Source organism: Botrytis sinoallii (assembly GCF_014898435.1).
Source record: "Botrytis sinoallii strain Bc 23 chromosome Unknown BSIN_014, whole genome shotgun sequence".
NCBI classification, from domain to species: Eukaryota; Fungi; Ascomycota; class Leotiomycetes; order Helotiales; family Sclerotiniaceae; genus Botrytis; species Botrytis sinoallii.
In genome coordinates this window covers 1,541,859-1,564,537 of record NW_024066041.1, presented here as the reverse complement: position 1 = coordinate 1,564,537, position 22,679 = coordinate 1,541,859, and the positions used below count along the sequence as shown (strand labels likewise).

Sequence of the window (22,679 nt, the reverse complement as noted above, 5' to 3'; positions counted from 1 at the left end):
ATACCTCCGGAGCCGCACAACCAATAGCGATTACTCTACAGAATGCAGAGCATTCCTATCGTGCATACGACAGGCCAAAAGAGGGTACTGGAGGAAATTCCTTAATGAGATGAAATCAGATCGAGACCTGTATAGAGTGATCGGATGGCACGACCTGAGCCCCACATACCGCTCTCCACCGATCATAGTAGGCGAACGCACCGCTACGTCGGATGAAGAAAAGGCCGAGCTGCTACGCTCGGAGATTCTGCAGCGCTTCAAAGCCACCGACGATCTCCCGGACTCCGGACACGATCAAAGTGGGGAAAAACTACCCTGGGGGGAGCCCATCTCTATAGAGGAAGTGGAACGTAACACTATAGGGGTCTCGAGTACATCCCCGGGGACAGACCGGATCACAGTGAGACTACTGAAGGCTATCTGGACGGAAATAGGCCCAGTTCTACATACCATTTTCAACAAGTGTCTACAGCTCAATCACTTTCCTACAGCATGGAAGCAAGCAGAGGTAGTTATGCTACCAAAAGTGGGGAAGACAGACCGAACATCCCCACGATCATGGCGGCCTATCGCCCTCCTCTCCTGTATTGGGAAGGGCCTTGAAAGGATCATAGCAAGACGTCTAGCGTGGATAGCCCTAACACAAGAAATACTCAGCCCACAACACTGCGGTGCCCTTCCGAAACGATCGGCTATGGACTTAGTAGCGTCGTTCGTTCACGATGCAGAAGTAGCGCTCAACAAAGGCCACGAGATCACAATGGTTACGCTGGATGTACAAGGAGCGTTCGATGCTCTACTTAAAAACAGACTCCTGAGACGAATGAGGGGACAGGGGTTCCCACAGAACCTAATCGCTCTGATTGACTCCTTCTTAACCCAAAGGCAACTCAGGGTTAGACTTAACGAAGCAATAACTGGCTACAGCACAGTGGAATGCGGTACCCCACAAGGCTCACCCCTCTCGCCAGTCCTGTACATGCTTTATCTCGCAGAGCTACTCCAGCAAGACCCTAAACTCCGATTCGGGTATGCAGACGACATCTGTCTATACCGATCATCGGCAAGCGTTCAACAAAACGTCGCAATGCTAGCAAGAGATGTGAAAAGCATATTCCGCTGGGGAGCTAGGAACAAAATAATCTTCGCACCCGAAAAGATGGAGATGATCCACATAACACGGCACAAGCATTCCATCAACCCGGCATGCGAAATAAACCGCGATTGCACCATCTCACCGATCGCACCAGGATCGGCTCTACGATGGCTAGGCGTGTGGTTTGATCGCAAGCTCACATTCAAACAGCATATCGAAACGCGAGCAGCCAAAGGCCGGAAATTGGCTCATCACATCCAAGGGCTAGCCCGGATCACAAACGGACCCCCAGCAGCATCCTTACGGAAAGCAGTGATCACTTGCTTATACCCAGCCCTATTCTATGGGGCAGAGGTATGGTACGCAGGACAAACAAAAACCACTGGACAGCACCGAGATGGGACACCAGTAGTAGTGAGCGCTCGATTAGGAGGAGCGATTCTAGCTATCAATAAGGTCCTACGAATAGCAATCAGAGGAGTCCTCCCAGTCTGGCGAACGACCCCGAATACAGTGATAATGAGGGACAGCGCTCTCCCACCAGCAGAAGTAGCACTAGAACAAATAAAATGGAGAGCAGCCTTCCGTGCCCAAACTATTGATCCAAAACACCCGCTTTATCACCGAGGGATAAGAGCCACCTATTCCTCCGGCAGCAGGGAAGGCCAATTGCAGCCAGCCAGAACAAAGGTCCAGGTGATCAGCCAGTGCCTTCCCCGAATCAAGGAGACGACTTAGCAGGGCCCCACTACACACCAGGGTGTCGAACGGATCCCACTAGAGGCCTTACGAAAGAGGTAGCGGCAGAGCAGTTTCAGGAATGGTGGAACAAGCGTACACACGATCAGATCACCTATATTCTCTGATGGATCGGAACAGACCGATAAGGATAGTAGGCGAGTAGGATATGGATATGTTGTATATAGAGGACAGACGGTAGTATGCGAAGGAAACGGTGGATTGCATTACAACTCTCATGTATTCGACGCGGAAGCGATCGGGGCATACCGAGGCCTCCAAGCAGCGATCAGAAATATCACCGGCATAAAACAAATGGAAATCTGTATGTGCATCGATAGCACATCGGTGATATGGGGAATGAGAGGCACAGCCTCTATCACATCGCAGTGGGCTTTCCTCAAATGCCACAAACTGATGCAAACGCACTCGATCCAGATCAAATGGTCGCCAGCCACACAGGAATCGAAGGGAATGAGCGTGCGGATGCACTCGCTGACAAAGGGACAAGAAAATCAGCCTCAGGGCATGCGAATCGACCTACAGCAAGCGGTATCCGCTCTATAGCAAAAACTGCTATGGAATCGGCAGCACAGGCGTGGTGGATCAAACAGATACCAACGCTCTCCAAACAGTACCAGAAATGGGACCCAAAGAGCACAAACAAATGCCCTAAGGAACTAGAACTCTCACGAGCAACTCTCCACCGCATGCTAGCGATCCGCTTCAGCACATGGCGACTTCGAAAGCTACTACCGACGATTTAAACACAAGGAAGCAACAATCCACTGCTCATGTGGAGCATTCAAATCCCCCGAGCATATTGTGCATTGCCGCAAAGTCCTCGCGACCTATGAAACCTGGCCCCCAGATATCAAGCCCAAATACCCACCCTGCAATCAAGCAGCTCAAGAACGACTACTGAAACAGCTAATGTATACACCAGCCAAATTCGCTAAATTCATTGCTATAACAGATTTCTATAAAAGCATATGCCCTAAAACACTATCAGAAGAATAGAAAGAGAGAAGGAAAGGGATCGATTGATCCAGGCGAACATAAGCAGGGAGTAGGAGGGGATAGATCTAGAAAAGCTATGTGGAAGAAAATTGAAGCACACAGCATACCATACTGCAATAGAATATATACAAAAGCTACCCTTACAGGATAAAACAGCTTTCAAACAAATACTATATAGGAGATCGGAAAGCGCGCACGGAGGCGCTCAGAGGATCGGAGACAAAGGCGCAAGTGCGCTAGCCATCGCTTGGAAGGCTACTGAGGGTATTGAGACCCCATCCCTAGGAAAGGGGGATCATGTAAACTAGAAGATTATCCTGCAGTTAGCCCAACTTGTAATGCCCCCTGGGAGGCTCGCCTATACGGCCCGGTTGAAAATTACTAATAATAATAATAATAATAATATAGTATATCTTATCCATTTCTCGTTTCTTAATAACCTCCATAATCGATTTATTATGGAGATGATATATTTCCTGGGAACTTGTATGTGCTATTGGATAGTAATAATGATATTGTACTGTTGTGTGAAGAGATATTAAAAGCACTTTCTAAAAATACTAAAGAACCATTCTCGATATAGCTATAGACTATATTAAGCTGTTATCGTGTGTAAGACTATTGTTGATAACCATATTCCCAAAAATCATTTTAATTATGATTGCTATTGCTTCAATATTGTTCACCTCGGCCGAATTGTTGATTTCCTCTTTTAGCATTATTACAACTATATCCTGATACCCCTTTTAGAGGTTCTGTATTGTATTCTCTGGCCACTTGTTATATGTTAGCTTGTTTTTTTGCATTACAATTCCAAACAGAGTGATCTAATTTCTTGTAATAATAACAAAGGCCGAGATGGCGCTTCTCCTTACATTGTTATATCTTATTTTGGAATTTGATAGTATCGAGTTTTATAAAGTTATTATATAAAGCGATAACAAGTATAGAAAGGATTATATTGAATCGAGATTGATTATAATTATTTTTTAATGAACCTATATTATAATAATCATTTTCCCGGTAATTCTGGCTCCAAATTGTGAATTTCTTTCTTTACCCTTCAATATTATTTAATGCGCAAAAACTTGAGTTTATACAAACCATAAGTTTTAGTTTTTCAGAAACTTTTTGCTTTAAAACAAGAACCATTTTTCAATCAGACTTATAATATTGATTATTTAAATATTCTAATTATATATAGAATATTACAAAGGCCTATTTTTTTGACATCTTGAATTTATCAAACTGAATCACTACTTCCTGTTCGAAGTCAATTGTAATATAAAGACTATCAAGCTTTTTAAGAAACAAATTAGTAATTATATAGACCAAATTATTTTGTAAAATATTATTAATATCTTTTAATTATTTTTAATATATATATCTTTCAATAAGAAAGACTATATACAAAAGTTTCTTCTTTTCAATATCAAATATAATAATATCAAATATTCAATAGATTTGTAATCCTTATTTTCAAGCTAGATACTCGTTCTGTTGTGTTATTATATCAATCTTCTCTTTTTTAAAGGTTTCCGGGTTTTTGAAGGTTTGTTGTTAAGTGCTAATAAATAAGTTGAGGGTTTGGGCTGATGTGTTTTACAATAATTAGAAAAGCTGGTTTTGTAATACTATATTTAGTTGTATTTGGATTTATAAATGAATTTGTATGTTGATTAGGGCTATATATTTATTGCTTAAATCTATGTTTATCCTAATCTATATATTATAAAATAACTCTAATGAATTATTAATAATGCTATATATTTATTTATTTATTTATTTATAGTGATTAACGTCTTGTAGAGGACCTCCCGAGGGGTATGAAAGACGTGGCTAGATCTAGAGTTACAAATACAGAAAGGCGCTGATGCGCACGCTAGTAAAACCTCACAGGGTAAACCCAGTTCCTTCTATATATCCTAAACAAGCCAGTGTAATGATCGCAAATAGGGCCGTTTTTTGATTGGCCCCATATTCCTAGCGCTTCCTTCTGCTCATGGAGAGGAGCGCTCTGATTGTACAATTACTTCTGTCATAGAACCATGTTTTATGGACAGGAGCGGTGTGTATAGGTGTGCCGCTTCAAAGAAGCGGGTGTGTGTGTGATGGTGCTCCAGAGGAGCGGAGGATTCGGCTATTGGGCCGCTCGAGAGGAGCAGCCGGAACGATGGTTCCGCTGAGTAGCGGAATGGCGCATAGGCGCAGTGGTGGCGGCTGGAGGGGGGATCAGTTCCCCCTCAGCATTCGATCGATCGCTTTTGCGGCCCATAATAGAAAAGCTCTATTAGGGTTAGCGGTAGATTGTCGGAGCTCAGTGGAGCTGTGTCAGGAGGTCCACACTAAGGTGGCCTATGAGGCGGCATATAGGGTGGATCCATGTGGATCAGATCGCTATAGCCATAAGTCGTAGAACAGTAGGAGAGTGACCCGATCACTCTACCACTGAACCAGCCAGGCTCCTTGCGGAGGACAATGGTCTTTTTGTCAAATAATGCTATATAAATAGTATAAATATAATTATTTATCCTCAAAAAGGCTAAATACTAGATTTTAAAGATTGGGGTTAGAAATGCTTGAAAGTTCACTTACAAGCTATTACTATTCAGCAAAGATAATTCGAATACTTGTTTTAAGATTGTCAAGTATTTGAACTCCGTTTTCTATAAACAACAAACCAGATATATTCATTATTTTAAAGGCAAAAACGAAGATGAGAATAAAAACAAAAATAAGAACGAAAACGAAAACAAGAACAAAGATAAAGACAAAGACGAAAACAAGAGCGAAAATGAAATCTCTATCAGAGTATTATTATTAAGATCGGATTGCTATTAATATATAGCAATAGGACCTTTAAGAAGATAGAATATACTATCACAATGTAAGGAATAGGTACTAGATTGGATATATGATATTCTATAAAGAGATTGAAAGTGGTACGATGTAACTTTGCCATATAATGGCAAAGATGACTAAGCATCCACTACGCTAATATACTACGCTAGTGAACCCGTGACACATATTCCAAATATACTCCCAATCGATAACAATCGATCTGATTATCCATTTATTTATTTATTTATTTATAGTGATTAACGTCTTGTGGAGGACCTCCCGAGGGGTATGAAAGACGTGACTAGATCTAGAGTTACAAATACAGAAAGGCGCTGATGCGCACGCTAGTAAAACCTCATAGGGTAAACCCAGTTCCTTCTATATATCCTAAACAAGCCAGTGTAATGATCGCAAATAGGGCCGTTTTTTGATTGGCCCCATATTCCTAGCGCTTCCTTCTGCTCATGGAGAGGAGCGCTCTGATTGTACAATTACTTCTGTCATAGAATCATGTTTTATAGACAGGAGCAGTGTGTACAGGTGTGCCGCTTCAAAGAAGTGGGTGTATATGTGGTGATGCTTCAGAGGAGCGGAGGGTTCGGCTATTAGGCCGCTCAAGAGGAGCGGCCGGAACGGTGGTTCTGCTTGATAGCGGAGTGGCGCATAGGCGCAGTGGTGGTGGCTGGAGGGGGGATCACTAGTTCCTCCTCAGCACTCGATCGATCGCTTTTGCGGCCCATAATAGAGAAGCTCTATTAGGGTTAGCGGTAGATTGTCGAAGCTCAGAGGAGCTGTGTTATGAGGTCCACACTAAGGTGGCCTATGAGGCGGCATATAGAGTGGATCTATGTGGATCCCAAAGATGGGGATTGGCCCATATATACGAAAATTTCGTCGCTATAGCCTTAAGTCGTAGAACAGTGGGAGAGTGGCCCGATCACTTTACCACTGAACCAGCCGGGCTCCTTGCGGAGGACAATGGTCTTTTTGTCAAGATCTGATTATCCATCAATATCCGAATAATATATAAAATAAGATCCTCTAAAAGAAAATCACAAACCCTTAAACAGAACAGTTACAGAATCGCTATAAGTAATATTGAGTAGAAGAATACTAAAGACAATAAGCTTCTGATTAGTTAATATTATACTATTATAAGCAGCGAGAATGTTAGCAATCTGTAGGCCCATTCTTTAGTACATTTAGAATACCCTTCGGGAGGTCAAACATTAGATGTTAATCACTATAAATAAAAAAATATATGTGGGTTATAGTATTGTAATTATAATAAGCCAAAAATAACTAATATATTAGGGGAGAGTTTTATAATAAAGAATATCCAGATTTCTAAATGTAATCCTATTGCTATATATATAATAAAGTATTTCGTGATAATATTTGCTATATTGCTATTGGCTAAGCAAAGCTTGTTAATAATAGAGTAAGAGTTGGATATAAATTTTATATTGATTAATAAATGATTGGTTAATGAATACTTTACTAAAGCATTTGTTATTAATTAGATTAATTATATTAAAGGGGGAAAATATATATTAGAAATATAATAATTTGAATAAATAGAGATTTGCTATTTATAAAACTGAATTGTAACAATTCAGTATTATCTATAGTATATCTTATTCATTCCTTGTTTCTTAATAATCTCTATGGCTGATTTATTATAAAGATAATATATTTTCCGGAAACTTGTATATGCTATTAAACAATAATGTGGTTTATCATCGAGTAGACTATATCACTAAGTGGGCTATTTTCATTTCAATTTGTACTCTTTATATTCAATATATGTTTTATTAATCATTTATTATAAAATCTACAAATAAAGAAGTATATTTACTTTAGTTATCGAAGTTCTTCAAAAAAATAAAAAATTAAGTATTCAAAAGATTACTAAACTATATAATATATTTCGTATAACAATTAGTTATAGAATAAACAATTTAACTCCATATATAGAGATTCAAACAAATTATTATAAAATTACAAAATTGAAAGAGAATGTGATTATTGAATATATATTTGATATAGATTTAAGAGGATTTCTATTCAATATCAAGAATATAGAAAATATGATGAATTATATTCTTAAATCGAGGGGTTCGAAATGTATTAGAAAGCTTTGGGTATATTGATTTGTATAATGTCGAATTGAATTAAAGATGTGTTTTAGTTATATTTATGATTTCCAAAGAGCTCTTTATAAAGATTCTAAGCTTATTGAAGATTGGTTTCGAGTGATTATGAATATAAAAGCGAAATACAGTATTTTGAATGGCGATTTCTATAATTTTGATGAAATAGGCTTTATAATAGGGATTATATCTACAGCAATAATTATTATTAATATTGAAAAATATGATAGAAATAAATTAGAAATCTGACATGTTTATATAATAATCAAATTGATAAGTTTATTAAGGTATATATCAAATTATATTCAAAGATTGAATTCTTTATAGTTTTAAAGCTATATATAAAAGAATCAATCACTTTCAGAATATGAAATCAGGATTCAGAGAGCAGTTAATACCCTTTGATCTAATACTATACTTCGAAATTGAATATTCGAATTCAATATATCTATCCCTCCTTTTTCGATTTAAATCAATAAATCTCTCAAACCTCTTACAATTCAATTAAAGCTTTTTCTCAATCAATTTTAATGAAATCTCAAATAACCTTAATATCAATCAAGCTTTCTATATCTATATTCAAAATTATATTAGCTTTAGCTAAAGGTATAAAAAGATTAGCTTATAAGAATACACTTTTGAGTATAGAGATTTATATACTTCGAAAGGCAAATGAGATATTAAATAATATTGATATACAAAAAAAAACCCAATTATATTAAGGAGAAGTATTTATTAGATAAGAAGCTTTGATATATTATCTTAACAAAAGGTTGATATTCAGATTCAATATAATGAATATCAAAAAGAAAAGAATTCTAATAGGAAAGCATTTTTTATTTGGTATTATAGTAAATACAGAAAAACAGATCATAATATAAGAATCTATCAAAATAATATAATAGATCCTAGATTATTAGATTCTTAATAGTTTTAATTAATTAATTCAATCGTTGTTGAATAATATAGATTTGAAGGTATGAATTGAAGTAAAAGTGGCCCACTCGGTAATATGACCTACTTGGTGATAAATTATGTTAATAGTAATGTTATACTATTGTATAGAAAGATATTAGAAATACTTTCTAAAGATATTAAAAAATCATTCTTGATATAACTATGGATTATATTAAACTGTTATTGTATATAGAGCTGTTTTTAATAATTATATTTCTAAAAGTCATTTTGATTATAATTACTATTGCTTCAATATTATTTGTTTTAACCAAATTGTTGGTTTTCTCTTTTGATATTATTATGATTATATTCTAATATTCCTTTTGAGGATTCTATATTATATTCTCTAACCACTCATTATATATTGATTTGTTTTTTTTATATTACAATCCTAAATAGAATAATCTGGTTTTTATAATAATAATAAAAGCTGAAACAATATTCCTTTTTGTATTGTTATACCTTATTTTGGAATTTGATTATATTGAGTTTTATAAAATTATTATATAGAGTGGTGGTAAGTGTAGAAAGGGTTATATTGAATCGAGATTAATTATAATTGTTTTTTGATAAATCTATATTATAATAATCATTTTTCTAATAATTCTGATTCTAAATTATAAATTTCTTTTTTTATCTTTTGATATTATTTAGTGTATAGAGGCTTAAGTTTATATAAATTATAAATTTTAATTCTTTAAAACTTTTTATTTTAAAATAAAAAACTATTTTCAATCAAACTTATAACATTAATTACCTAAATATTCTAATTATATATAGAATATTATAAAAACCTATTTCTCTAGCAATCTTGAATTTATCAAACTAAATTGCTACTTCCCGCTCGAAATCGATTGTAATATAAAAGCTATTAAGCTTTTTAAAAAAACAAATCGGTGATTATATAGACTGAATTATTTTGTAAAATATTATTAATATCTTTTAATCGTTTTTAATATATATATCCTTCAATAAAAGAAACTATATATAAAAGTTTCTTTTTTTTAGTATCAAATATAATAGTATTAGATATCCAGTAGATTTGTAATCCTTGTTTTCAAGCTAGATACTTGTTTTATTGTATTATTATATCAGTCTTCTTTCTTTTAAAGATTTTAGGTTTTAGAAGTTTATTACCAAATACCAATAAATGAATTAAGGGTTTGGACTAATGTGTTTTATAGTAATTAGGAAAACTGGTTTTATAATACTATATTCAATTATGTTTGGGTTTATAAATAGATTTGTATGTTAGCTAGGACTATATACTTATTACTCAGATCTGTATCTATTTTAATCTGTATATTATGAAATAACTCTAATGAATTATTAACAATACTATATAAATAATATAAGTATAATTGTTTATTTTTAGAAAAACTAAGTACTGGATTTCGAAGATTGGGGTTAAAAATGTTTAAAAGTTTATTTGTAAATCATTGTTATTTAGTAAAAATAATTCGAATATTTGTTTTAAGATTATTGAGTATTTGAATTCTATTTTTTATAAATAACAAATTAAGTGTATTTGTTATTTTAAAAATAAAAATAAAAATAAGAATGAAGATAAAGATAAGAATAAAGATAAAAATAAGAATAAAGATGAAGATAAGAATAAAGATAAGGGTGAAAATGAAGTCTTTATTAGAGTATTATTATTAAATCGGATTGCTATTGATATATAATAATAGGATCTTTATGAAAATAGAATATATTATCACGATATAAGGGATAGGTACTAGATTGGATATATGATATTCTATAAAGAGGTTGAAAGTGATACGATGTAACTTTGCCATATAATGGCAAAGATGACTAAGCATCCACTACGCTAATATACTACGCTAGTGAACCCGTGACATATATCATATTTCAACTACTTTGAGCTAAAGCTTTGAAAGGTCCAATCATTTCATAGGAAAGTCCATATTTACATTAAAGTAATTGACACGATTGAGAGCGAACAAAGTTTGGAACCCGAGCTCTCTGAGTATAGTTTTATCATTTTATTATTTTTCCACGAAGTATGACAAATCCTAGTGATAAGATCAATGTCCACGGTAAGACGCTATTTGCAGAAAAGCTACCCCTCCAACGCTCCGTCGCCGACTTAAGAAAGCTCAATAATCTGAGACCAAGTGAGATCAGTTAGACTTCAAGTTACTTTGTTGCTCCTTCTTTGATGTCTAATATGCACAGCCCAATCTCCATCCTGGCCACCGTATAATATGCAACGAGAGAGAATATCCCCCCAAAGCCAAGCATTATCGAGACTATTCAATTGTCAGCATCCCGGCTCTGTTCGTACCACATCAGGGTTATCTATCAACAGCGATGACGCAGTACTTACCGGCAATCATTGACCACAGTCACACCTCACTCTCGACTCCTAGTTCAGCGGCAGATTGATCATCACTTTCTTTCTTGACCCGCTTCGATTGATTCTTCGAGGGCGTTTCCTCCTCATCATTCTCTTGTCCCTCCTCGATAGAAGCAGCCTTGGACTTGCGTTTCTTGACAGAGGTGGCAACAGGAGTGGCGTGTGTGGAAGCAGAGGGAGAGCCGATGCGAGATTCTTTTCTGATCTTCTGGAAATGTTGTCTTTTATTGCTTGGTCAGTCTTTGTGCAAGAATTGTTTGAGAGGGGCTGTGGTAGAGATAGAATTGTTGCAATTTAAGGAAGCCAACTATTATGCGGATGGAGATACATGGAGGTGATAATTTCAGAATAGTAGTGTACAGTAGTTGAGAAACACGGGACTTCAATTTTGATTTGAGGGAGACCATTCGAATCGAAACAACGATCAGAATCCTTGATATAAGTCAAGGAACACACATAGACCGTGGACAAGATATGAAACAAACTTCCTTACGTACCGGCAAGCCTCCTTGGTAAAAGAGTAGCCTTTTTTCTGGAGACTCTCGGAGATTATGGGCCATTCAATAGCCTTGAGATTGTTTCCTTCGATGATAGCCAACAACAAATCCTTGTCAGCCCTATGATCCCACTGAGAAGGCATGATTGATTGAAGAATGCGAGATTGGAATTTGTTCTTGTTCTTATTGCTGCTGCTTGAGTTTGTAGATGGATGCAGTTGTAGGTTTGGGAAGAAGATGGGTGGAGGAGAGAAACAAGATTGAGAAGGATTGTGGAGAGATACATCATATGAAAAGTGAATTTCAAAACGAATGACATGATTTTCGCAAGTGAGTGAATTAAGCATATAGAATTGGGTAGATAGATACAGCTGGAGGGGGTAGGTATATGCAAGGCCTTGTGATTGATTTTCTTAGAGAGTTTCTAGAAATTAACTTCCAACTTCAACAATCTGAATCTACTCTTCATCATCTATTCAACTACAGATAATAATCCCGTAGGCTTTGATCATCTTCATACCTACAAGATACATAGCTCAATCTTCACATTTTTCTGTCTACCTAGGTAGGTAGTATTCATGCAGTCACACGATATTGAGTGAGGCAAAGCAATTGTAGAATGGAAGCAGGACAGGGAACTAATGCAAATAGCCACAAAATCTTCAATCATGATTCACAGATAGAATCATCAAAAGTAAATGAATGCAACCTTATCAAACACTCCAAAGAGTGTTTGTCGCTGTGGCGCGCGTGTCTCGGGTAATTGTTTTTATCATCAAACAATCACTTGGCCATCCTTACGACACTCTTACTTGTTCCGTTCATTCAAGCTACCTAAGCGTATGTAAAAAGGAAAAGGAAAGTCACCTCGTCAATTTTTTTGTTTGATAATCCTTCCAAGCCCAGGGGTTGTATTGATATATCTACCGAAAAGGGGCACGAGCGACGGTCGTAATCACTGTGCCACATATTAGCAGATTGAATACCTTTCTGATATCTTCGACTTCCTTTCAGATCATTGATTGACTATACACATCCTTACCAAAAGCAATATCTGTGTGCATTTCAATAGAATATCAAATGTTTTAAGTTCTCTTTCAATAAAATCAGCTTGGAAAATGCACATTTTACTACTAAACTCCGCGCAAGATTGGTGCATCAAGATGAATATTTCTATATCTTCCCCTCACAAATCCTCACATGATTCTTTGCAAATATTCACAACACCATTCTTGCTGCCCTACAATATTTGTGCTTCTTCGCCTTCAAAAGCAAGACCCCAAAACGCCATTTGCGCCCTGTTGCATCAGCGAGGGAAGCATTCATTCCCTGCTATCTACGCTAAAAGGCTTCCTAATCCTCTCAGTCTAACTTCGTCGCCCCCCCGTCCCCCTCTTAAATACATCGAAAAAACCCGAAGTTAGGTGTGTTACCTGCGGTCATCGAGTTAGCTAGTTCAATAGCAAATCAAACAATGACCAATGACGGAGCCATTAATCGCTTGCTATATGCAATACTTAGTCAAAAATGCCTCAAAGATGTATGAAATCCTCATTTAATGAAAAATCTCATTGTGTGAGTGGAATACTGACAATAATTCCACAGATTGATTGGAATAAAGTGGCGCATGATCCTATTCTTTCCCAAGAAATTACCAACGGTCACGCTGCTCGAATGCGCTACTCTCGATTCAAGAAACAAATGGACAATGCAACATTATCGCCCGTTCATACCAGGAAGATTGCTACTCCTCGACGTTCTAGGATCGAGAAGAAAAAATCCACCAAACGAGAGCCCAAACTCAAAAATCAGGAGAACATTCACGATAGCCCCAACCTTAATCTTCACATGAAAAACGAGTCTCAGAACGCTCATACACCCCTCTACATGAACACAAGTGACATGGAGACGAACCATAGCAGCTTGTTCCCCGCACTAGAAGTCACCAAGTGCGAGCCCGCCACACCCATCACTCCCCAGTCAAAGATGAAGACCGAGTCCGACTTCTATATCTCTTTCTCCACTCCAGAAGAGTCAGTCTGTCTCGACACCCCTTTCTCAATGAACTCACCCGCGTCTCCAAACAGTCTCAATTTTCCTACCCCCGGTGTTTGTTAGTTTCAACAGTTCCATGAGCAGCACGGGAAGTTTCAACAGCCGTATAACTAACGCTTCATTCTTTGGTACGCCTCTTCACGAACAAATTGGATACAAAGAGTCCTTTGGAGCCGCACATCGAGATGAGCAGGGATACTGTTTTGATCCTTGGGCCCAAAGCGTTAGTGGATATGATACCACCAGCTTCCAGGACAGACACAGGGTACCCAATAGTCCGGACTGCAGTCCAATAGTATGAGGGATCGAATGTCGAAAAGCAGTTGAACTTTGAAAACAACTCACCATTTCGATAAAATTCAACAATTTTAAATGATTTGAATGTGTTACTTGGTTTGGGGATTTGATGATCTTGATTTTTAGACTGCAGTCCGGACTATTGGTCAAGAGGGAAGAAAACTACGACGATGATTCCTGTGGATTCTTCTTGAAGTAGAGTTTTACTGAAAATTGGGAAGTAGGGAATCCGAATAACTTGTTTAGCTTCACTGTGTAATACTTGCTTGTCGATTTCAAACAATTCTTTCGTTTTAGGGTTTTGATACTTTAAGCAAATGGACCACGTTTCCTCTGACGAATACTCCTGACCGCGGATTAACCCTAGAATTGAAAATAATACATATTTGACTAATCATGCTGTCCCTGAAGTGCAACATCTCCCTCTTCATAGGTTTGTCAATAACGTAACAAATTTAACAATAGTACAAAGTTCTCAAACGATACATCCCATGTCTGTATCATCCAATATTGCAGAGATGAATCCAAGTCATCTTGATTTACTAATCATGCAATATTTCATGTTCTCATTGCTTTCATCATCTTCCACTTCTTTCTTCACCTTGACATATGGTCCATCTAGTTCTTCACTGCAGCTGGGCTTGTAACTTCTTCGATTTTTGAGACTGGCCGGAAAACAATGGCTGGCCGTCTCTGTGTCGATCTTGACGAAACCTCTGGGACCAAACTCATTCCGGCGGCCAGTTTCAGGTAGCCGAGAATCAAATGTTTGTAGAAAATTTGGGCTCGCCGCACATCCATCGAATCTCATTTTCGCAAGACTTTCTCTACAAATTGGCTTTGCCGCTCTTAAGGGGGCACAATAACCGCTGCCAGCCTGAGATGTCGGTGCCATTGCAGCCTTGCTTCCATCAAGCGAATGCTTTGTTGGTATACGGCCGATCAACTTAGAATTCTGTTCCAATTTCAATACAGAATGGCTCTTCACGTGCTCTGAATTAGTGAAGCATGACTGCGAACTGCCGCTTCCTGATTGTTTAGCATTTGTGACGCCAGACCTAGGCTGTGATTGTCCTCTTTCATTTCGTGTAACGAGACTCTTCACCCATTGATAATCTTCACCCTCATCTTTAACCTCCGGGGCACCCGCTGACTTTTGCATGGGATGCCCGCTGCTCTTTCCAATGAAAAAAAAAAATGCTTTGGATGGAAAGAGGCATTCAAGTTCCCAGACCTGCTCCCCCCATAAGATTGTATGTAATGTGCCGACATGCAGATATACTCCTCGCGACCAAATTGCTTAGATATACGTTCCCATGAGTAACCGAGATGACGCGCCCTACCGAGTCTCCTTCTGTCGGACTCAGTCCACATTATACGACGAGATTCATTCTCGTCTTCGTCGATTCCGCTCCTCTCTAAGAAATTCTTATATGCCGCAGAAGCAGTCCTCGCATTGGTACCAAAAGCCTGGCCGATTCTTCCCCATGTCCACAAGAGACTCGATTTGCGCATCTTAAGCATATGATGCATCATTTCTTCAACTCGAGATAGAGTCTGATGACGATGACCAGAAAGCTTTTCGGCCCTTCGAAATAGTGACGCTGAACTATGGGGATCGGCCCAGAATTTCTTCTCGTATCTGGCGAGAAACTGAGCCCATGATTCTGATACTTCTTCATTTCGCCATTCTCTGAAATTGCAAAGGTACGCATCCTCCTGAGAAGAAAACTTTTGTCTCCTGCCACGCGAAGTTGGCATTCTGGATATGATGGAGCCCAGCAACGAGTAATATAGAGATTATCTTATCAGTAAAATCGTCGCTCCGAGGGATGTATTTCTTCCGCTAAGGTCTAATCATTAAGATGAGAAATTTCTAAAAGCCAACTGGTCTGTCAGCCATGAACATTGATGTATCTTCGGTTTGTCAAGAAGGCTCATGCTCATAAGGCGCTCACCAATACTTTTAGGTCAGCGCCAACAGCAAGCTTATAATAACAACGTATGTCTTCCAAAAACTTGAGTGTTGCTAGTCTTCTACGAAATAGTATTTGAAGGATATTTTATGGTAGATGCGTATCGATAACAGTGCTATTGATGGTTTCCAACAAAAGAAGAAGTTCACAAAAGTCTGTCAAAGTAGAATTATGTTGCATCGAATTAATGAAGCATTATGTGTCTCAAGAAGGATAAGGAACAGGAAGTTTTTGCACATGAACACATTGATATTCTTAAAGAAGGAGCGCAGACGCATTCGGAATAACCGGCTCGAAGTGTATCCTCAAATCTGGCAGGAAGAGGGGGTTCGATAGATACTTGCACAACTTCATTCATGCCTACCATATTGGGAAATGAAATCATGAAATTTGGAAGGTCGCTGTGGATGCAATAACCTCGAGGTTTTTTGTGTCCACTATGAAAGCTCTTCTATGTTCCAGTCCGGAGCGCGGAGGAAAATGCGACTGGATGCTAGGCAATGCACTGTTTGACATAGTATGAAAGGTCTCTGAATAACTTTGGTGGACTTTAGTCACTTAAACAATTTCCAGTGCCTGTTGACTACAATACAGGTTGCTTCACAGAGTTCCATACCTACTGGTATCATCAGAATGCAGATTTTCTTTAACGCAAAGATCTAAATAGCATAAGATGTCCTCCTTCCCATGCAGCATTATGTGCCAAGCCTCAGAACGCCAGAGAGGTTACCCGCCTTTAAACGCCACCATCATCATGATATATTCGCTTCTATCCCACTACTTATTGGCATCTTTTCCATCCAGCCTCCGACCTATACTGTCGCCCTTGGCTTGAGGCTCTGGAGCTGGCTCGCTTTTGGCCTCCACCTTCTTGCCGGTCTTCAGTGATTGTCCTTGCCCCGAGAAATGGGGTTGCTTTGCATCTGCATTCTCTCTGTCCTTATCAGCTTGGGTTTTGACTGGTTTGACTTCGTAACCGAAGAAAAGTTTGTTGGGTGGTAATCGAAGAGGTTGAGGACCATTCGTTCTTCGAACCGATACGGCAGGAGTGTTCGTGCTAACTCCAGCAACAGGAGTTGACGCAGTAGGTGTGGGGGTCTTTGTGCCCTTCTTGGCGCTCAGTTTGTGACCACCAGATACAAAGTTGGACGAGGCCGCTTTTGCGCCTTGTGCGACAGAATTAGATGTTGGTGCAATGGCATTGTAGTTGATAGCCTGTGCCATGGTTCCTTGACTATGAAGCATGCCACCTGCAGGTAAACCGCCGATGGCACTTCTAGGTGTGCTGGTTCCGCTACCATTACCCCTGACTGGAGTTGGCTCGACATAGCCTAACGGAGCTGCGAAATCGACCTCAACATCTGTTTCGAGCATACTAACCCCCATTTTGTCAGTAACTGGTTTGACCTCCAACACCGCAATATCGTAGATAGTATCGTTATAGTGGAAGCTAAAGATATCGCCTTTAGTGACCGTAGAGAAGTCACGAAACGCCTTTTCGAGCACGGCCTTTGGGTTGGAGATGTCGAGAAAATTGACGGATTGAGGTTGAAGTTTGATAAGAGAGGCAGGGGGAAGATCGGTCGATTTGATCTGGAAGAGATCTCCAGTTTCAAGTCCAAGGGTTTGCATCATCTGAGTTAGGTGGTTAGATTAAAAACATACTTTTCGATGAGACAGAAAGGGCGCGTACCCAGTGTGGAAGATAAACCTTTCCTTCATCTGCAATAAACTCCAGTACACCAGCATGTGTTAATTTTGGTCCATCGGGATGTCGACTGTTGATAAGCTCGAAAAGCATAGGGTACGTAATGTGTAATCGAGTAAGCTTCTCCAAAGCAGATGGTGGCATAATAATCTTTCCTCCATAATTAAGGTTGTCTCGTTCAGGACCGGGTATCATGACAGTTGGATAACATCGGTAGTATTCATCGAAACGTTTGGGAGGCCCTCGCATCCCGCGCTGCTGCAACATTTGATACATGGCAGCTGGGTCATCTCCTTCATAAAAACCCGAGTACGACTATTAATTTCATCAGTATGCGAAGGGACATATTGCCTGCGGATCATTTCACATACCATTTTCTTTGAATAAGTAAGATCTGTGTCTTATGGTATGATGGGTAAAATCTATATCGTAAAAAATCGAAAGCCTTGAAAAAGTTGGATGAGAGGTAAAGTTCAGATATTCCTGTAAGATTTATTTGCAATTAAATTGTTTGTATGGCTTTTGTAAGTAGATGTAGTTCTCGGAGTTTGTTGGTGTAGTATGAGAGTTTATAGTAAGTGAATAAGCTGCAGAAGCTCAAAGGCTGTCAAGAGATGACGCAGGAACCAGCTCTCTCTCTCGGTTGCTTTAAATGGCGGGGGACTCTTAACTCCGAAACCTTAAAGCTTCAAATGTTTCCCGAACCTTGCAAAGAAAGACAGCATTTACTTTATATTATTCATATTTCAAAGTCTCGAAGCTTCTCAATTCAAAGGGATAGCGAATCAGAAATACAATATGTCTTCCAGATACGCAGCTGCGCGACCGAAACGTGCTGGCGAAGAATTTGCCCGTTCGCATCGGAATGAAAATGAGGATGGCCCTTCAAAGAAACCAAAATTCGATCTAAGAAACCCATCTGCTTTGGTAGCTGACGAACCCGAGGAAGATGCAGTTCTGGATGCAGATGTTATCGGAAGTCGAGGAACTGGTACCAAAAGAGGAGCGGTTAATATCGATGGTTACGATTCTGATTCTGATAATGAGGGTTTCGACGCGCGTGCAGACGAAAGAGCCAAAGGAAAGAAGGGCGAGGTAAATCTGGCGGAAGCCCTAGATGGATATAGCAAGGAGAAACCTGGTGCGACAAATGGGAAGACGGATATGGAGGAAGATGCGGACATGTTTGCAGACTTGGAGGATGAATTTGCGGACGGCGATGAGGACGAGAGTGAACTGAAGGCTCGCAAAAAAGGGAAAGAAGTACGATTCTTGAAGGAAGATGAAATTGAAGGTCAGGTTTTGGGTAGCAAGAGTGGAGGTCATGTATCTGGGAACTTTGCATTAGACCCAAAAGGAAAATTATCAACGCACGCGATGGACGACCAAGAGAGCAGCGATGACGAAGAGGATGCCGTGTTGGCCGCACAAGAAGAAGACGTGGACGAGGAGGTTGGTGCCGGTGGATTGAAGAGGAATGCCCCTAAGGTCGATGCCTTCAATATGAAGGCTGAACAGGAAGAAGGCAAATTTGATGCGAATGGCAATTTTGTGCGAAATGCAGCGGATCGAGATGCAGTGCACGACACTTGGCTGGAAGGAATTAGCAAGAAGGATATGAAGAAAGCTGCAGAAGCACACGAGAAAAGGGAGGAGGAACGGCGGCAAAAACGGCTCGAGGATGATGCCATGTTACTCTCAGATATCTTACGAACATTAATATTACGATTGGATAAAGCCGAGACAGTTCTCGAAGCGCTGGCAAGGCTTGGAAAGAGCCAAGTAAAGACGAAGAAAATACCGAAATGGAAATTAAAGAAGCAAACCCAAAAGGATGATTCTATGGATGTGGATGCTGAGAAGATTGAAGACCCGGAACAGACCAGAATACGAGATGCTATAAACGCTATTACAGGCGCTGCTGATCAATTGCTCATAAGAGGCCAAATGGATGTTTATGAGCAGGAGAGAGAGATGCTTATACGACAATATCGGAGAGAGACGGGTGAAGACTGGGAAGAGCCATCCGAAGAAGTGGCTATGAACGAAGAGAATGGCCCCGCGCCCACCAAAATGTGGGAATACAGATGGACTGATGGTCGGGACGGGGCTGCCAAACAAGGTCCTTTTGATGGCCCGACTATGGTAGCGTGGCAAGATGCGGGCTACTTTGGAGAGGGAGTCGAGTTTAAAAGAGTAGGGCAGGAGGATAATTGGAGTAGAGTTGCGGATTTTGTATGATTATGCCATGATACCCGGGATACAAAGAATTAATGGGCGTAATTAGTTTATAGTTACATGTTAAAGTTGGCTTATTTTGCTGCGATAGTGCAAAGACAAGTACATCGTTCTCGATTGATCACATGAGTTATATGACATCTCCAAGCCATTCACATACATAGGATTAGTGTATTGCATCATATCTCAGCTAAAGGAAGTTTGCCCATTCCATTACATCTCCGTAATTGCGCCCACTTTTAGTCAGCCCTAATATACAACATAAAGTTCTACTATTTGCTTGCTTACCACAGCAAATAGGAACGACCAACGCCAAACGATCATATCTAAAACCCTTCGAACCCTTCGTCATTCATGAAAGTTCCATTGCATCGCCATGACCATTGGTCACTGACAAATTCACACCTCCTTCCTCCCCAATGAGACGTTTTTCAAAGTCTGTAACAAATTTGACGCTACGTGCAGAGTCGAAGAAGAGAGTGAAGCTCCGTTGAACATCTTCGATACCAATTTGCTTGGCCTTTCGCTTGGCACAGATAAGTTGTGATGTGGTAATGAGGTTGCTGGCATATCTGATACCAGTTTCTTGCCCAATTTTAGTAAGTAAAGCTAGTGCATCGGGTGAAACATCGACCTCCTCCTCTTGTGCACGAATGGAGAGAATCTGCTGAATCTCTTCCTTGGCGTATGGATGAGTGCTAACAATGACGACCCGGTCTAAGAAATCAAGAGGTAATCCATGGGGACTCTTATAATTCGTGCCTCGAATTCTAGAGTTTCCGCGGTTGCTTGCCATTATGACGATAGGTGCGAGCTCATCTTCCAACGCACGATTAATATACGAAAAGCATTCGATATCCAGCATGTGGACTTCATCGATGAAAAGAACGACAGGCACAATTTCGGCTTTTCCTTCTTCTTTCCATTCTGCAACCTTCGTATTGATCTGATCGCGAACCTCGCTTCTGATTTCTCCAGTATCTCCTGAAAAGAGAGCTAAGAAACCTTGCGTTCTCGAATTGATGACATCGATCTCGTGTAAACTCACAGTGTGGACAACCTCTTTGCGCTTTTGAAGCTCTCCGTCAGGACACTGCAGGAACTTTGTATCTACACCCATTGCATCGTAATCTCTTGATTTTGCGTAAGATCGCCCCAGCTTGGTGATTTTGCCAGAGGATTTGTCAATTGAAATAATATCACCCGCCATTACGCGCTCCTTTGTCATGGAATCGATCATCTTGCTTCCCATGTCGTATATCGTCTCCATGTCGGTGGTTTTGATAGTTAATTTGCCCTGCTTCGTACCACCTGTTACACTCCTGTCGGTCTGGATCTCAACGACCTCTCCTTCAATCATCTCACTCTCCTCCTTTATGCGCACGCCTATCGACTTTCGGAAGGCTTGAGTAAGGGCTTCAGTTTTTGACATTTCGAGGGAGAATATTTCTGAAGAGGCCAACATGGTAAATGGCACATCCGAGCCTAGAGATTGTGCCATTCCCATTGCTATCGCCGTCTTTCCAGTACTGATAGACACGGGTCAGTATAGATTTTCATGACGACCTCTAAGATCACATACCTCGGAGGACCCGCAATTAAGACTGCTCGACCTGCTATCTTCCCTTCCTTGACCATTTGTAAAATGACGGCAGCAGCTTTACGCGCCTTTTCCTGACCTACAAGTCCCTGGGAGGATGCGCGGGGTTCAAGACTATCCGGATCAACACCTAAGCCGCGAATATGAGAATGAGCGGCGATTAAATTGAGCCCGCGCAACTCTTTGCTCTCCGAGACGGTTTGAATTGACTAGAATTTTGTGAGTTTTCATACATGATTCATTTGGAACGAATTAATCTTACCGCAGCCATGGTGCAGAATTTGCGATTTGACGGAAATTCGAGATGTGATAGAGGTGAACAGGTAGGGGGAAGAAAGAATAGTTGTTGATGTGGTACGAGTAGGTTATGATGAAATGGACGAGGCGGAAGAGAGAAGTTAGTTCGTTCGTTCTTCTTCTTTTCTCTTATCGGGCAGATAAAAAAAAGTTTTGGGGGCAGGTATCTGATGAGTGCCGCGACGCGTTTCTTAAGCGTTGTCAAGCCTTATCAAGCACTGACTGATATTCCACTTGGGTTTGGGTTTAGGTTTAGATTTAGATTTAGATATCGATATCGATGTCTAGGACTTGCTTCGAGGTACTGGTATGGTTAAAAGTAGGTAGTACTAGGTACTTATTGTTGTTGAGCTTTAAATATATGATCAGCTGATCGATTAGATAGCTGTACTGATGTAGGTAGGTAGATGGTAAGGAAATCAAGCTCGAATTTCTACTACCAAATACACTACGAAATATACTATGAAATATACTATGAAATATACTATGAAATATACTACGAAATATACTACGAAATATACTACGACAAAAGACTAATAGGCAAGTTGGTACTACTAGTACTAGGTAGAGATAGCTACACCACCTACACCTACAGTACTCAAAAAAGACGATAAGTATGAAATAATAATATACAACTTATTAGTAAGTACTAAGTAGATCAGCCTTTACGCTTATTCAATGAGAATACAAAGGGTGAATATATCCAGTAGATGTAGAATTCTAGCAATAAAGAGACCACCTTGATTACCTAGTACAGATGAACCTGGATATAAGGGCCTAAAAATTTCGAGGCCTAAATGCCCGTATATACAGTTTCAGCTCGGCA

The 22,679-nt window shown here is 39.5% G+C and overlaps 6 protein-coding genes across 6 annotated transcripts; 2 read left to right on the top strand and 4 right to left on the bottom strand.

Moving 5' to 3' along the window:
* Positions 1–11,174: 11,174 nt before the first annotated feature.
* Positions 11,175–11,825, bottom strand: EAF02_008052 (uncharacterized protein; the record flags this gene model as incomplete). Its single annotated transcript, XM_038904100.1, has 2 exons — positions 11,175–11,406; positions 11,683–11,825. 2 exons carry the CDS (start codon positions 11,823–11,825, stop codon positions 11,175–11,177), a joined length of 375 nt encoding a protein of 124 aa, XP_038756381.1.
* A 1,331-nt stretch (positions 11,826–13,156) lies between these two features.
* EAF02_008051 (uncharacterized protein) lies at positions 13,157–14,038 on the top strand (the record flags this gene model as incomplete). Its single annotated transcript, XM_038904099.1, has 3 exons — positions 13,157–13,222; positions 13,288–13,715; positions 13,810–14,038. The coding sequence occupies 3 exons, from the start codon at positions 13,157–13,159 to the stop codon at positions 14,036–14,038; spliced, it is 723 nt and encodes a 240-aa protein (XP_038756380.1).
* A 525-nt stretch (positions 14,039–14,563) lies between these two features.
* EAF02_008050 (uncharacterized protein) lies at positions 14,564–15,795 on the bottom strand (the record flags this gene model as incomplete). The annotated part of the gene is made up of 2 exons (XM_038904098.1): positions 14,564–15,206; positions 15,269–15,795. 2 exons carry the CDS (start codon positions 15,793–15,795, stop codon positions 14,564–14,566), a joined length of 1,170 nt encoding a protein of 389 aa, XP_038756379.1.
* A 518-nt stretch (positions 15,796–16,313) lies between these two features.
* Positions 16,314–18,305, bottom strand: EAF02_008049 (uncharacterized protein). Its single transcript, XM_038904097.1, has 3 exons — positions 18,090–18,305; positions 17,704–18,033; positions 16,314–17,645 (listed from the first exon to the last, which is right to left on the bottom strand). The coding sequence occupies exons 1-3, from the start codon at positions 18,090–18,092 to the stop codon at positions 16,788–16,790; spliced, it is 1,191 nt and encodes a 396-aa protein (XP_038756378.1). The 5' UTR covers positions 18,093–18,305; the 3' UTR covers positions 16,314–16,787.
* Positions 18,306–18,393: 88 nt separating this feature from the next.
* On the bottom strand, positions 18,394–22,230 carry EAF02_008047 (uncharacterized protein). Its single transcript, XM_038904095.1, has 3 exons — positions 21,819–22,230; positions 21,539–21,765; positions 18,394–21,485 (listed from the first exon to the last, which is right to left on the bottom strand). Exons 1-3 carry the CDS (start codon positions 21,825–21,827, stop codon positions 20,309–20,311), a joined length of 1,413 nt encoding a protein of 470 aa, XP_038756376.1. The 5' UTR covers positions 21,828–22,230; the 3' UTR covers positions 18,394–20,308.
* On the top strand, positions 18,517–19,959 carry EAF02_008048 (uncharacterized protein; the record flags this gene model as incomplete). The annotated part of the gene is made up of 1 exon (XM_038904096.1): positions 18,517–19,959. The coding sequence occupies one exon, from the start codon at positions 18,517–18,519 to the stop codon at positions 19,957–19,959; it is 1,443 nt and encodes a 480-aa protein (XP_038756377.1).
* Positions 22,231–22,679: the final 449 nt, after the last annotated feature.